Source organism: Serinus canaria, chromosome Z (genome assembly GCF_022539315.1).
Source record: "Serinus canaria isolate serCan28SL12 chromosome Z, serCan2020, whole genome shotgun sequence".
Classification (NCBI taxonomy): Eukaryota; Metazoa; Chordata; class Aves; order Passeriformes; family Fringillidae; genus Serinus; species Serinus canaria.
Window position 1 is genome coordinate 56,591,107 of NC_066343.1, and position 17,585 is coordinate 56,608,691.

The window sequence follows — 17,585 nt, forward strand, 5'->3', positions numbered from 1 at the left end:
GAATAAAATAAGTTGCTCTTGGAAGGAAGATGTCATGAATACAAAAGAGGGCTCTCTAGACACACTCATTCCTTCAAGTGGAGTCTGGCTCAGTAGTGACCAGTCTTTGCTGGACACTTCTTGCCATTCTTCTCCATAGGCAGACGGTGGTACTGAACCCTTTCTATCCTGCAGCACCTGCTGAATCTTACACCCTGAGGAACCAGTTCCACCTTTTCCATGTTCCTCAGCCCTTAAGCCAGCCACGGTCACATGAGCACCTGCCTCCCACAAAACATATTCCAACTCCTGGGCACAAAGTTGTGAACAGAGCTCTAAGGATGCAGGTAAATGCAGATAGGCAGTACCAATGTACAGTGTCTAAGGGGCAGGGTGTAAGAGATATTTTCACAGACTGGCACGTTCCAAATGGTCTTTTAAACACCTAACCCTTTCATAACTAAGGGTTTTATTTATTATTAATTTTGAGAAAAATGTCACTTTTTTTCTCAGATGGGTTTGTATTTTGATTAAATTAAAAATAAACAGTTTCTTTATGTTGTCTTAGAAACTATTTCAACTTCCCAAGTTACTGTAAGTTGAAATACTCATTATTTCTCTTGATTTGTATCTTGTTTGCTAGTTACTATTTGATGCCATAACTGAGAAACAGCTGGACAGATTTTCTGAACTGTAGACTGTGCAATTCATAGAATACTCACATTTTGTGTCTAGTTTGAATGCTTTATGTTTAATCATTAATTAACTTCAACTTAGAACTCTGCCTGTTAAAAATTTATACCTGTAGGTTGACAAAAATTTAAAAAATAACAAATGGGATGAAAAAATAGTTTTGGCAGAGTATTAAAGAAATTGATGTAAGACAATTTAACACGTCAGAATTTTTCTTCATTATTAAATTAACTGAAACTCAGGCAAAATCCTCGAAGTTAAGCTGAATCACCATTTTTTAGAATATCACCAAACAATTAAACTCTGTTTACCAGTTTGACAAGTTAAGTAGGCAAGATGAGATAATTGGCTATTACGTCATCATACATCATTTCAAGAGTAGGAGGCAGAGAGACAACCTCATCTTTGGGAAGCTCTGAATGTTCTGATCCAGGGCGGGTCTTGATAACTCAGCAACTGAACATGAGCCCAGCAGTACCAGCTTGGGAATGAGAAATAATGTGCTAAATGAAACTTCATGGCAAACATAGAGAAGCAGTTTGAAATAGAAAGGCTTATCTGGATTAGCCAAAATAGTTATTTCAATCAAATACTGACTCAGCTGACTGCTAATTTTGTAAAGAATAAACACTAAATATCCTTGGTCCATCAACAAACAACTTTAATCAAATCAATTAAAGATTTGTTTTATGCAGGTTCAGTTTTTGAGCAAATCTCTGATCAGTTACAATATTTAATTTTACATGCAGTGCTAATACCACATTTACTACCATGCTAAATCAGTTAAATATTAATCATAACTCACAGCAAATTTTGTTTAAATTAAATCTGCAGACAAGCAGTGCCTATGATTACTGAAGTACTATAGTACTAGATAAGAACTGCAGAATCTCTGGCATTAGCTGACATAGTTTCTAGGGCAACACAGTGTAACACACTTGTGTTTGGCAAGAATGTGTAGAGGCAAGAGGCAAAAGGAAGAGACACTGGACTGTAAAGCATATCCCCAACACATGGAGACAGTAGGGGTTTGTGCCTCAATTATTTTTACAATTCTGCTAAGGTATTTGTTCAGAACTACAAATATATTCAAGATTACAGATGAGAGTTTGTAGAAGCAGCAAAAATTACAAATAAGCCTGGCACCACTGCACTCTGCCTTATAAAGGGCAGAATAAAGGGCAACACATAGCCGTGATCTCCACAGAGCAAACAAGGAACTGTAGCTGTGACTCAGTCACAGTTTGGTCCTTGCTTTCCCTAGTCCACATATGATGTAATTTGTACCAGTCCTTTTCCTGGTACGCTTCCCTTTACCCTGCACCCCCGCTCAGCTGTGCTGTCAGAGAATCAGGGCACAGAGGCAGTGCTCCATGCACTCCTTCCCACATAGATAGGAGCAGAAGAGCAGCAGTAGCTCTTTTCTCTGCTGCCTTGGAATCTGCAGTATGGGCAACCTAGAAGCAATGGGACAAATTGGTGCCCCAATACTTGTCTGTGGAGGTTGGGCAAGAAGTTATATTTCAAACTTGAAGAGGAAGTAAAAATTAACAAGAGGAAAAAATCAAAAGGTGATGGTTTCTGTAAATGCTCAATTAATTTTTTTTAAATGACTTCTATGACTACTCCCTTCTATTTAAGATCTTCATAGCTCAGTTCTTTATATTGTCAAATTTTATTGCCCTTTTGCACCATATAATTATCCTCTCTGGAATCATGCATCATTTACTATGCAAAACACTATTTAGTGCAACCTAAGTTATTGAATATGGCCCAAATCCTGGATGTGATTCTGGACAACAGTGGTGGGAAATATTTTGGTCAGAGACATGTTTATCTCTGTGCTTTTAAAATATTTTTTCCTTGAACCTGTTAATCATACTACAGCTTTTGTGGCTTCAGAAGTAAATTATTCATGAGCTAAGCCCTAATCTCAATGTAAAAATGTACAATCTCCATATCAGTGTTCTCATTTTACAACTTCTCAACTGAAGCATCTAAAAGCAGACAGAGGCAAAACTATAAAATGGAATCCCAACAGTGTCAAACAGAGAATTTTTCTAAACTGCATTCCATTCTCCTTAAAGGAATGTAAATTCTGTGTAAACTAATCTACATGAATGAACCTGCTTTTGATCACACCATCTCTCAAATAAGTAATAGTTATGATCAAACAAATGGGAAGAGTGGATAAACATTGTGGGAACTAAACAGAATTTAATTTCAATGTAATTACTTGGGGGTTGAGAGGAAGAAAACTTATGCTTATTACAACTCAACTGAAGTATGTTTTTTCCTCACTTGACAAGTTTGCCAAAACTCCTAGAAATAGTTACCCTAGAAATAGTTTGAAAAAATAGAGGCATCATCACATTAGTTTTTTTTTTAGCATTTTGCCTTCTATCCAACTATGAAATTCAGAACTCACTGAATTTCACTACCAGGACATACTGCATGAGGAAAGCAGCCATTTACTGTGGTTTTCAATTTCAAACTGTTTTCAGGATCTTGATGCTAATAAAAGCACATGCAATTCTACTTCACTTCCCATTACATGCTAATGTAACACACACATACAGAGCAACAGAGAGGTTTCAGTTCAAACTGAGATTTGAGGCTGCGCAGCCCTGGGTACGCTACAGAGGAAGCAGCTTCTATATCAGCAGGGAAGTGCTATCTAGCAGAAAGATCTGCATACACAAGTATGTGTTACTATGAGTTCACATCTATCACTTTCAGGATACCATGTTGCTGGGTTCAAAGATAAACCACATTTCCCTTCACACCAGTTTCTCTCAGCATTGCCAGAATTGCAAGTTTCCTCATTAGTTTTCTGACGCCCTAACAAAGTCTGTAACTTTATTTCTGCCTTCATTCTACAGACATGGCCTTAAATAATGCCAAGTTTGTCAGATACCCTTGAACCTCAGGACATTGTAAGTAGTAGTGTGTAACTAGAAGATCTGTTATGGGAGAAAATAAGGATTAGATTTCTAAATATATCTCTAAATGTATCTTGTGTTATGGATGGCAGAAGTCTTTAAAAGCCTCTTAAAATCTGATGCCCTCTGAAATAAGAAAAAAAAAAATCAAATAGAAGTTAGGCACAGAAAGGTCTGAAAAGAGGTTTCCTCTTTGTCTTCATGAGCATTTTTTCTTTCCTTTCCAAACAAGATGTGAAAAATCCAAAATATAAAGATGCCAGGTTTAAATTTCTGTAGCCGGAAGGAGAACTGGGGTGTAGAGGAATATGCAAGATAGGACTTTTATTTTACCTTGGAAATTTTTGGATGAGCTATACAGAAGGTGGACTATGGCTCAAAGACTGGAAGGGAATAGCCTCTTAAGAGAAATAATTTCTGTGGATGGAGCATCCTTTCTATAAAACTGCTATATCTCAAGGCAACTTTTCTTAACAAATTCTGACATTAAAGCTGAGCAGGTGAACTAACACTCATGTAAAGTGATAAATTATTAAATCTGCTTCCACAAAATAGCACTTGATTAAAATTATTTTAATATTAGTAGCCTTTAAAACATTCTCATTAATTTAAAACTGTAAGGTCCTTACACAGTGGCAAATAATTTCGTATTTGCCAAAACACTTGTTACATACATTCAGTTTCCTATATACATAATAAAGAAATGTATTAGTCAACTTAGTTATTAATCCCTAGTTAAACTGGTTAAAATATAATCTAGAGCTAGACCGGAATCAAGGTAATGATTTTCCTCAGCCAACCATATATGATCATACTCAATACACATATAAAGGGACAGATTACAGGATGCTACAGTTCTGCAAAAAGATTTGTATTCAAGTTCAGATTCTCAGTGTTATTAAGGAGTATATGTACTGTACACATGGTCAGACAGAACAAAGGTGTGATCCAGAATTCTATATCAAGACAGATACCCTGATTACCATAGGAAAAGAGTAGGCTTAAGCAGAAGATAAGAAACAACATGATCTGCACTAATTTGTCAAGTTATCACACTTATCATAATTAAGCTGAGACTTGGCATATTTCAAGCTGTAAAAAAATCAAAAGGCAACCACTAACCCAGTAACCCAGAAAATTATTTTAAAACCTGAGACTTCCAGCATTAATATTCCTTATGTAACTGGCCAGGTTAGAAATAATGAAGGTGATGAGCAGCATTCATGAATTATGTCTACCCAGACACAGAAGGCCAAGTGACTTCCTTCAAAAATGGGAAAAAAGGGATGGGCACACAAGGAGGAAAGAAACCATTAGGGATGTGGTACGTTTAACACTGCACAAGCTGACTTGGAGAAGTCTTCCATAAACAATAACAACAACAAAAAACCCCCCAAAAACAACAACAACAACAACAACAACAAAAAAACATCGCAACCAACCAAACAAAAAAACAACAAAAACAGCAACAAAAAGCCCCACCAAAAAAACCCCAAAAAACCAAAAAAAACCCAAAACCACAAAACAAACAAAAAAGAAAACAGACAAACAAAACCAAAATAAGCTAACCCCCACCCCCCCCAAAAAAAAAACCAAACCAGGGCAGAGAAACTAAAGAGAGAGGTAAAGCAACTTCTTCTGAGCAAAAGCGAAAACTTTATAATGGAAACAAGCAAACAAAAAAAAAAAAAAAATCAGGTGTTTGTAGAAGAAAGAATGGCTTGAATACAAAATATGATCAAGTCTCAAGAAAATCATCAACAGACTTAGCATGATGTCATGACCCAATTATTCTGACCACCCTAAGGGAGGAACAACTCACATTTGCTCTCACTTAAATGACTGACATGTCCTGATGATTATGAATGACATTTTATTAGCCGACAGTATTTACCAAACCACTGGTTCCCAACATGTGGTCATCAGTGTGATCAGTAAGATCCAACTGCTTTGTGAAGCTGTAACTCTGCAATACTTTCAATTAAAAATTCATAATGAAACCTGAGTAGTTGAGCAACCTCTATCATCAACAGCCACGAGCTAAGATAAGACAGACAAATAAAAAAACTCCCATATATATGATTCAAAACGAGGATGGTAGGCTAACAGAGGTGGAACAGAAATTGTAATAAAGTTTAATATATGTCATTTGATATTAGAAAGAAAAAAAATGAAGGGCAAAGGACTGGAAAGAGAGGAAAACCATTCAAAAAAGTATTTTTACAGACTGCAAAGGTAGGAACATAGACACAGCTCCAGAAACTTATGCTTTAGGAACTTTAGGGTTGTTACAATAAGATGATGACACCAAATGTCATTAAAGTAAAAACTGTGGGCTTTACATCCTGTTTCAGAAATAGTCTGGTCTCATGAGAAATACACGAAAGAACAAAGATTTGTTATGCAGGGTTTCAACATGGAATATGCCATAAATACTCCCTTGTTTCATAGCTGTCAAACAGCAGTTTATCATACTATCTTTACTGTCTAAAGGGGAATATAATATGGAATAGCAGGGTTTATGTAGCTAAAACACTATAGCAAATCAGATCTAAAAATACGGACAATATGGACAATTGGGAAAATAGGGACAAACAATATGCTATATATACTTCACTACTATAATGATAATTATAATAAGATGTAAGGATTTCAGTTTCAAATTAGGAGAAAAGTAGATTATATATAGCGCCCCAAACTATTCTCCATAATAGAGAAAAAAATTAGGCTTTACTATGACTTATTAAAAATATGACTGGAGCACTCCTTTCAAAATATTAGGAAGAATTTTTAACATACATATATTTGAAATACTTTTTCTCAAGCAGTAAAAAACTGTTTAGAGATTACTTGAAAAGTTAACTATTTTCAGATTCCTAGTTTATAATTTCTGCTCTGTGATACGGTCAATGCACAGCCCCGCAGGTGAAGTACCTAACTGCTAAATTATTTCTCAGATCTATTACCCCATGAAACCAAAAATATAAGTCCTGTAACTCTGAATGCACCATTAGTCACAACAATCTTTCACTCTCCATAAATTGCTTTTTCTGGAAGGTAAAATATTTAGAACACTATTGTTCCACAATTCTCTCACCTGTGGAGACTTCTCGCTCCCTGTTTCAAAAATGAACCAGCATCTCTAGCACCAGAAGGAGTTTTATTGCACCAAGTCCAGACCCAAGGCTGCCTGTCTTGGACAAGGTTTACCTCAGAGCAACTATCAGGCAGCATGGCTCACAGAAATGAAAGAACAAAAGACGCACAACACTTCCCATCTTCAACCATCACATTAAGTGTTAATTTAAACAATAAAACTTGTTTGCACACAGTTGGTATAAGCCAGAAGGAATTAAATTAGGTCAGTCCAAACTTAGATGGAGCAGCTGTTGTAGTATCAGTTCCATGGCTCTACGTAAGTAACTAGATTGGGGAGGAAAGGAAAAAAATTTGAAAATCAAAAAAAACCCCACATTTACTACTTCCGTGAATAGGTTTAAGGATAAATTTAACTTAGATTTTTTTCATTCATGGATATATTATAGTCCTTACTGTCTCTACAGCCTCAGTGGCAAGTGTGAAAGAAGGGCAGAGAAAATTAGTTGAAAAGCTGTATGTTGAGTAGGAGCTTGTTTCAATGAGAAGCTTCCCCAGCTTGTGTCACCTCAATACACAGGCAGTCAGGACAACTTTTCACAGGCCAGGATGTTCCAGAAGATCTCAGTGACGAAATGGCTGGATATGACAACATATCTTCAGGGATCTGAACTTGACACAGTTACTCCTGCTGCAAGTATCTGCCTCCTTGGGTGTAATTTTGAATCTTCTGCAGCAAACTATGTCTTCTCTTTCATTCCTAGCTGGTGCTTAGCAACTTATAATAGAAATTCTGGGCAAGTCATGTGTGTGTGTGTGCATGCATCTGCATACACAGATCAGCAGTCAAACTTGTTTCTTAACTCCTTACAAACTCAACAGCATGAAATACACTAGGGGACATTTCTCTACGTTCTCTTATGGAAAAAGACAGCTGCAACCCCCTGTAGCATTAGCACTGTAAAATTCTAGTGCAATTGGTTTTTCTGTTTTGATGAATTCACTGGCAGCTGGGTTTGAAACCCACATTTTAATATCAACTACCATAAAAAAAACTTATATTAATTAAAAAGCCATAGCAGAAATTATTTTTTTTTAATTGAAGAGACTCTTCAATGGTGATGATAATCTTAAAGAACCTATGAATATCATCTTAAAAGAATTCATACAGAGAATTACTAAAGAATAATGAACTTTATTTTACTTTTTTCTAAGTGTTAGATATCTAGTCAGTGTGCATTTTCATCAATTAGGCAAGGAACATACTAAATTCTCCCCCATAAGTGGCAGATTACTGCACAAGTGAGTCCACTATAAATTAATTATGGTAGTTTCAGATCAATTGAAAATTTAAAGACATTTCATCTCACCTCAATTGTGGGTGGATCTTCTCTCTTTTTTCTTATCCATGCTGAAAAAAAAATCAAATTGATTATTTCAAAGATCGCAATCAGTATTAAAACTCAAAATTATTATTAATTTGTAAGAGAAAGCAAGTATTTATGAAAAAATTACAATAGAATTCACCACAACCTGGCAAACTTGTCATTTCCCAAAATGTAGGCACAAGATGTTATTTCCTGTTTCAAAACTCGGTCTTCAGAGAAGGGTGGGGTGGGGGATGGTGTCATCTCTGTGTGGAGACCTTGGGCACAGTTTACATACCATCTTGGCTGTCAAAACAGGGCTTAAAAAGCAGGGTTTATGGCACAAGCTTATTGTTGAGCTTGCAATACAGACTTGAGGTACACCCTAAGAAAATTACAAGCTGACTGATGGAAAGTAAGAACAGCCTTAGACCACTCTGGTGAAAAAGGATTCCTGTACATGCTTCAGACATTCTTAAAGCTGAAAACTTTTTTATGCTACTACCAGGCGGAATTCCTTTACAGGTATAAAAGGTATAGCCCCAGACCTGACTGAGGGACTGCAGAGCCTGGACTGAACACATCATGTGGCTCTGTGGAATTACTCACTGCCAGGAAGGGTGGGTACTGTGACTTGGGGAAGGATCCATCACAGTTCATTCATGCTGAAAAGACAGCAGAGGAATGGAGGAATGACAGCAGAAAGCTGTCCTGTGGCTCAGGTTTTCTGAATGAGATCCACAGATATTTGCCCACTCCCACCACTAACACTGCAGTTAGCTGGGACTGTCAGGAGGCAACAATCCAGACACCACATCACAGATGCTGACAGGTCTCACTTTGTACAGCCACTGAATTAAAAGAGAGAGCTCCAACTATTACAGACATTATTTAGAGGAATAACCTGACACCACTTTTTAGAAATATCACTACTGCAGCATTTTCACTTTTTAAGCTACACAATTGGTAGGTTTTTGGTTGGATACTTCAAAGACATTTTTCTTTTCTGCCCATATTTTTCAAATTAATTAGTAGCAGAATGCAAGTAGCCAGTAACGAACGGAATGACAAACATAAGGAAAGCCACTTCCAAGTGCTGAGATGCAGAAAAATGTTATTTCATATGTTTGTTTTTGTTACTATGCTTGAAAATTAGAGCAAAAATAACATTTTGCTATAACCCACTCAAATTCCTGGCCTCACCTGTTGCCACCTATAAAGTTACAGAAATGCTTTAAGAAGTAAATATTCCATATTTTAATTTTCTAATACCATCTGTGCTGTATTTTGAGAGGAACCAGGGAATGATTTAGACAGCCTAAGACACTAAGCCTAAGACACTAAAACCTGCACTGAGCCATAACATCATCTCATTTTTGAAAATGCAGTTACATAGGAGGTGAAACACTAACACCAGTAGCAGTATACAACTGGTTTTACAGAGAATAGGTTCCAATTAACATAAGAACAAAGGGAGATGAGATGGTAGAACAGCTTGGAATTTATCCAGGATGGCAATGCCAACAGCTTTGGTTAATGGTAAAGTTTAATGGTAAAATACCTGCAAAGATATGAAGCTAGGTAATACTTTCAGTTCTTGTCTATCAGATTTCACTTCCTGAAGATATGTACTTTTAAATGTCTTTCTCAGACTACTTTTGTTAAAAGCAGTCCCTGTCATCTCTTCTCAGCATTCCTAACAAAAAGTAGATCCAAATCTATTGTCATTGTGGAGAAGTGACAGAGCTACAAAGAGTTAGCATCACACTTACTGCAAGTTTTATGTCAGTGGAAAGAAAAACAGCCCAATAATGTATTTCAAAATACAGCTAAGTGACTTTCTATTAAATCTGTAGAACTATAGAACTTTTTGCATGTACCTATAGCACTCACAAACATTTAAATTTTACTAGGATTTCAAACTGTAAAAACTGGTAAGATGAAAGACTAACTGAGACTGTCACTTCTCAGCTGGCTGCCTTGCATGCACTCTGTAACAAAAGCAACCATGATATTAAAGAAAATCTTATCACATAAGCATTTCCTCCTGAAGGAAGTTACCTTTGTCCATACTCAGCAACAGTTTCAAATTACTGAAATACCTGGCAACATCACTCAGAAAAAAAAGCAAAAAGTAGTAGAGATTTCAGATACAGCAAAGTGTGTATACTACACACTAATCAAAAAAAGATACAGTTGGAGGAAAAAATGGGAAAATACTAGTTCAAAATGTCTCATAAAAAGTAAAGCTTAAACCATCAAAATTTAACACATTACTTTCAACTAAATATCATCTTCTACCTTGCCATGCCTTGCTTCTGACCTGTGGAAGGACAGTACCTGATGGTACTGTTTTCAATCCCACAGCTCTCAACATGTAAAAATTGCTTTACTTTATTTGAAATTGCCAGTATTTTCTTAAACCACCAGCTGCATTTTAATTTCAGATCATTATAATAACTGATCCCTAAAGAAAAAATTTGAAATAAAAATTAAGCTGCAGTTAGAAAGTACTGTTGAAATGTAAACATTACAATAGATTTTCTTTCAAGAGCACTTGTGACTTTTAGCAGTTCTTTGACTAATGATTTTCAGATGAATGGAATACTTCCAGTAAATGTTTTTATAATTTAATTATCTACCTCATTTAAAAAGCTGCAAACAAAACAGTGAAAGGTAACATAATCACATATGTCCTGTGAACAGAGGCTGTGAAGTAAGGACCACTCCACAATACATTTTCATTCATTAACTGAACTCAGTAACAACACTCAAAAGCAAAGAAGCAAACCTTAATTTAGGAAGAGTTTCTGTATCAAACATTCCATAATAGAACTGTATCTATTTAAGTACATAAATAATGCACACAGTTTTAACACTGTGCTCTTTTTCTTTCCAGTTATAACAACACTTGAATTCTTGGTTTTATTGGAGTTATTAACCTTCCTGTTTTCTAATAAACGTCAGGGGTTCAAATCTTTTTCAGCTTAATGGTACATAAAACTTGTTGGCACAAATATTAATACTATTTTTCTGAATTACTACAAGTAAATTAGTTTTAATATCTCTCATGAACTGCATAAGAAAGTCATTATTAAATGAAAGATTTCTTCACTGCCAGGTAGCTGAGGGAGGAATACAGTATGAAAATTTATTAAAATCTTTGTATATCCATAATATGAAGTTAGTTAGATTTAATATTATCATACTCCTCTGTGCAAATCCACTTCTCAAATATTTTCATAAAGCTCAAGAAGAAATATGAGTTTAAAAGCAAAGAAAACATCATCTGATTTCAGTATATTTTTTGTACACTGCAAAAGAAATACCTTTTACTAATAATTCACCCGAACACTCCTTAATCTTTGGGGCTAAGAATGGGAGGACTCTAGTATACTTAATTCTCACCAGTCTTTAAGTGGTTTTCTTTAAGAGAGGAAAATTTTTAAAAGTCTTTCAAATCTTTGACTTTTAAGTTATCAATAAAATTTTGAGCACCCAACACATGGTTCAAAATAAGCACCAACACCTCATAACTCAGGTGTAAGAGACATTCATAGTAGCAAAGGGAGAATGAAGGTGTACAAAAATATAACCAATTTTCTACTGAGTTAGCACTACATTTAACAAAATTCAAGTAAACAATTTGTTGAAGTTTATATATTTTGCACTCTTTTTATATATCTGCATATACCCAGATGCAAAATATATCTATATATCTGTGTATACAGTTGAGTAAAGAAAAAGCTCTTGTACCTTTCTTTATGACCTGCATTACACCTTTGGTGAATGTACTTTTAAATACTCAGCAGCTTTACACCATAGTCAAATATTTGTTGATGGAAACAAGGTAGGTAGGTAGGTAGGTATTTAATTACATTTTATTTGAATAACATATGCACACATATATATACTTAATTAAAAGTTGTCAGTTATAGCCAAGAAAGTTTTACATTTCAATCCATTCCACAAGCTAACAAAATGAAATGACTTCACCATTATCAGCCAAGATGTTTTAAACCTGGCAGAGAAGGTAACATGTATGTACTGAATGCAACCAAAACATCCTCCCGGCCCCCCAAAGCTTTGGCAAAATGAATCATTTAAAAACCTTTTAAAATTGTTGCTTCTAATTTTATCTGGATGTATTCATTTTAATTCCACCTTTGTCTAAAAGGAATTTTGCAAGTAAACTGGACATTTCCTACCTTGAGACATTTGCATTCTTTCATCAGCACTCATTTGCATTCTTATTAGTATGCATGAAATTTTCATTGAACTTTAAGACTCCTCCTGGCAGATAACACAGTGCAATGGCCATAAAAACAAACATGCATTAATCACTAAATGTTACCAAGAAAAAGAAGAGAGATTAGGAGTAGATGGCAATAAAATGCTGTATGAAGCATGCCTTCTGCTGAATATCTGTGGAATGTAAAAGTATATGGATTGCAGTCTAAATTTAAAATTACAGCACAAGAGGGAATACACTTTTGGGCTTTTAAAATTAAAATTAATTTAAGTGTACAAAGAGCTAACACTGAGAATAACACAAGGGATTCTTTTTTAGCTTTACAAAAGCCTTAATGGACATTTCAAAACTTTGAATAAAATTCAGAGGTCTGAGAATGTAGATAATTCAATCCAGCAAAGCACTGAAAACTAACATCTTTAGGATAAAATTTCCAGATGATTCCTTCAGGAGTAAACCCTTGGCCTTGTGTTCACTAAACTCCCAGGATCAGTGCACAAACAACCTCTCCAGAGTCGAAGAACCAGCTTGCACAGATTGAGTCTGTCTGATGCTTTATAGCTTTCTACTTGGTCTCCTTTACTTTATTACATGTTTAAAATTTGATAAACACAGTACCAGAATAATTTCCTTAGGTTACCAGCTGTCCAAGTTGAATGTCTTAGGTACAGAATGAGATTTAACTTGTCCCCTCTTCCAATTTCTCTACAGCCTGTTCCCACTCCTTACACTATTCTTTGTCCCTGGTTTCATGAAAGTTCTCCTCAGACAAGTGATGCCTGAAAGTATTTCCAGAGATGGTACTTACATTCATTTTGGTCATATGAAGTTTATTTTTCTAATCATACAGACTACAGTTTCTTTTTCTAGTCATACACAACTGTACAGTCATACATTGTGCAGGGTAACAAAGAAAGGGAAAGGGTGCTGGGATAACTGCTTTTAAATGAGGTGGCCATTTAGAATTGTCCCCAAGTAAAAAACCCTGAGTTCTGGCAGAACAAAGACAGTACAGGTAAAGGCAGCTCTCTACAGGTCCCAAGAAAAGACTGTTGTTTTAGGCAACAGTCCTAAAAGTGAAAAGCCTGAGAGGACTAGGAAGGAGAGCCAGCTGAAACTTAAGCAGAGGCCATGGATGTCAAAGTACATATACAGGGTTTGGAGAGGAGGCCCCTGGAGATATAAGTGTGTGCCCAGCAGAGGCAAAAGCAAAGAGAAAACAAAGTAGGAAATATTAAATAAGATTCTAACCTTATACTCATCTTTTACTGTTCAGAGGAAACAGTAAGTATTTTAGAATTCCTTCAGCAAAGTCTCAGGCTATTTGCTGGAATGATCAGCATCCATAACAGCACGAATTATAATGTGAACACCCACAGAAAGAATGTACTGGGGTATTTTCAAGCGTCTGGACAGAAGACACACAATGAAAGTTCAGCACGGGTCCTGTGGGCCTGGGAAACTTCTAGACCAATGTTAAAGAGGAAAAAATTGGGACAGAAATGTAATGAGCATTTTAGCAAAGAGTGTCTAAGAATCTTGAATTAACCTTTTCTTACTCAGATAACTGACTTCTGTAGTAGTATTTGAACTATCTACACTTTCCATTCCTTCTCATTTTCAACTAATTCAGAATTTCTTTTTTACAGGAGGCAAAAAAAGAAATAGTGATGAATTGAAATTCAGAGCATCCTACATCCCTCACATCTCACAATATGTAGCGAAGACATATTAGGTCTTTCAACAGCTTCTCTACCCACAGCAAAAATACCAGTTTTGGACTGTTAAAATTCTACATCCAGAGAACCATTTGCAAAGGTTAGACTAGCACTGGACAAAAAAGTACAGGCTAGCCTTTATTCCAGAATTCCCATCTTTATCTCTCAAAAGGATACACTACACACCCTTCTGGTTAATAAATGCACTGGGAAAAAAAGCATGCATGCATCTCTTCTTTCTAGAGAAATTTAGTAGTATTGTGGTTGAGGAATGGTATTCCCCAGTTTACTTCTCCCACTAAAGCTCCCCAAACCACTTACTCTCTCCCCTCCTCTTCCACCCTTCCCCACTGAGGGTGGCCAGGGTGGAAGATGGGAGGCAAAAAAGGCAAAGATCATGGGGTGAGATAACAACATACTGGAAACAGCAGTGAGATAAGAAAACAAACATATGTTAATACTCATAATAAAAGCATACAAAAGAGAGGGCAATTTAAATGCAAAATGCTCACCAAGGATGATGTGAGATGACCACAGCCATATTTTTTCCCAATCAGAAGCCACACCCTTTTTCTCAGAAGCCAGGGTCCCCTTCCCCTACTCCCAGCAATGACCTAAGGTGGTCATTGTATAACATCTGGAGTCTGGCCACACCCTTGTCAGCCACACCCTTTCCTGGTGATTGCAAAAATTAATTCCATCCTTGGCCAAAATCAGAGCAAGTACTTAAGAGAAAAAGACTATTACTCAATCTGCAAACTGGAAATTTTCCTTTCCTCTGTGAATTCTTTGCTGACAATGTATTTGTATTTGCTGACAATATCACAAAGACAAAACCTCACAGTTAGGAAGATGTGGAAGTTAAGCAATAAAACTGTAAACATAGCTCATAACAACAGGAATGGTCAGGTAATTGCTTATTCTCTAAAACAAATCTGAACAGGATGCCTTGATTTGAAAAGTGTCTCAGGTCTGGTAGCTGCAGCTTTTTAGAGAAGTCCACATGCCCTTGAGAGTATGTGGCATTTGACTTCAAAGTCTTGTCACACACAACATCCCAAAAATCTGCAACATTCAAGGCACCACATTGTCAAATCACATGGATTTGTGCTAAATTTCTGAAGAGAGATATAGCAGAGGATTTTTAGCGCTACACAGATCCCAATAGCATGAAGCAATGGGTTTGTATAGCAATTTGGTTGAACACTGCAGTCTAACCCCATTTCGGAAAGGATGATTAGCCCACACCCATCTGAGACAGTCTGACTGTCCGCATTGTGTTCCTGTTAATTCCAGACAAGTGCAGACAGAGACTACTGAATTGTCCTGGATAAGAATTCCTTCACAGGAGAGCAGAGTTACCTAAAGCTGCATACGTACTTCTTGGTGTCTGTGGTGCAGTGTTTGCATGACAGTCACGTGAGCTCTAACTGACAGCTAGAGAACTTTTGATGAGGAAAAAGACCTTCAGAAAGCTGGATGAATAGCATTCATCCATTCAAGCACCAGATGATTTCATTAGCACAAGCCTATCAGGTTGCTGCTCTTCTTCAGAAGATGGCTCTCTTGAACTGACAAAGAAGCAGAAACAGCTAGAGCAAGACTTGCCAACCCCCTGCAGGTACTGCAGCAGTAGAAGACAGAAACTGTTGATACCATGGTTTCGCCATAGCTGGGGAACACTGCCAATAAGTGTTGAAACACCTTTCAGAAGCTTTCTGCTCTTAATACTAGCCTCAGTTGATCACAGCAAAAACCCTAGGAATTAGTGTAATGACAATGATAAAAAACAAGATAAGAATGTTTTCTATTTCTCTACTGACTCCATAAAGGAATATAATGGGCCTGTAGTTTTCTTTTTGTTCAGTATCATCTCCCTCAGAGAAGAGGATCCAGCATAAAGGAATGAGGTAAAGCAAGTATACCAAGACATTTCCTCCAAACATGCTGTAGACTCAATTAACTTGCAGCTCCTTGACAAATTAAACCACAGTAATATCTGTGTATAAGAACAATGTTTCTTACACCAATACTTTTAACCTCTTGCTGAACTCATGCAAACTTCCAGCAAGCAGAATAGTCCAGGATGAGGAATTCCAGAGCTTAAATACATACTGCTTAAAATCTGTTTGCTGTAAACCTACCAGCTTCTGGAAGATGTCTAGGTATTTTTCTCTCCCAAAACCATGTTGAGTAATGGGTAACCTCGACATACCATTTCAGGGATTCCTTGCTTATGCTGCAGAGTCCTGGATTTTAAGTCACATTTAACCCCATACTTGGCTCAAGCACCTAACAACCTCAAAGACCAACATATACTCCTCTTGTTTCTCTCTTTCTCCAAGAGCTGATCAGCTAATCCTAAAGAAATGCACCAACTTCCCTGAAATGTTTATTATATCACACATTTTCAGACAAGAATTTAATCAGTAGTTGTTGGACAAGATGGTTACTTATTAACAGGTTCTCCTACTCTCTACGAGATTGCACAAGGGAGAGTACAGGAAACCAAATACACCATTAAAAAAGCAGCCCCATCACTGGGGACACCAATATGTTGGTCAACTGACCTACATATTAACACTGCAGTGAAGGAATAATAGGGAAGTTTTGTTTTATTTTAATGCACTTCATGCTGGTTATTCAACCAGATCCTCCACAGGCACAAATATTTTCACATTTAATAGGAGTAAATCATTGCCACATAGGCTTTACTTTCATTAAGTACTGACTTCTCAAACAAAATGTATCCTATTTTAAAGATGTTACTTTAAGAATTCATACTGTTATGCAGTTAAATAAAAGCCTGCCTTACCTAAAATGAAAGAAAACAAATTACTTGTTCACATAGTCAGGCTTTCCATTAAAAATACAGAGCCTACATTCAATGGCAAAATTATCTTGAAATAAAACCAAAATATTTACCTTCCCATTCTGCTGGAAAATCACCAATTTGATATTGATATGCTTCACGATTTACTGCTTCTACAAATCTTCTTTCTGGTATAATCTGCCCTAAAGCAGAAAAAAAAAAGAAAAATACATATGTTTATATTGTATACTTTAATATAATTTTATATAGTTATACTAAAATTTTATATAAAATATTTAATTATATGTATAATATATATTTTATATAATAGGTATTTTATATTATGCATTTCTATATAAATTTATAATTACTGATCATCTTATAATTTCTAAAGAACATATTTATTCACATGAGCGCAATGACATACAGGATGAAAATGAAAGGTTAAAATACTGAGAAAATTATTACCATCTAGACGTCAATTTGAAACATTATATTTCAGTAATTTCAGGAAAAGCTTCCATGTTCTATTTTGAAGCTGAGTTGTATTATTGGTGATGAAAAACAGCACTCAAAGTTCACCAGTTAGGTTTGCAAAGCCATCAGGCCACATCAGCACCAATCACTGGCATTTACCTTGTCCTTGTGAGATTTTTCACAACTACCTATAAACTAAATATTTTCTTTGTTAAAAACCAAAAACCAGAAGGTAGGAATCACTCAGTA

At 36.1% G+C, this 17,585-nt stretch overlaps 2 protein-coding genes across 2 annotated transcripts in view; both read right to left on the reverse strand.

Annotated features, from left to right (window-relative positions):
• LOC127061026 (translation initiation factor IF-2-like) overlaps positions 1-17,585 on the reverse strand; it is a 694,470-nt gene that overhangs the window by 37,231 nt on the left and 639,654 nt on the right. The gene's annotated exons all lie outside the window — the stretch shown is intronic.
• The window catches only part of NDUFAF2 (NADH:ubiquinone oxidoreductase complex assembly factor 2), a 57,907-nt gene that overhangs the window by 7,478 nt on the left and 32,844 nt on the right, over positions 1-17,585 (reverse strand). Inside the window, exons 2-3 of the mRNA XM_050986870.1 lie at positions 16,973-17,062; positions 8,081-8,121 (exon numbers count right to left, since the gene is read on the reverse strand). Of these exons, the coding sequence (XP_050842827.1) occupies positions 8,081-8,121; positions 16,973-17,062 (131 nt within the window). The remainder of the gene's footprint in view (positions 1-8,080; positions 8,122-16,972; positions 17,063-17,585) is intronic.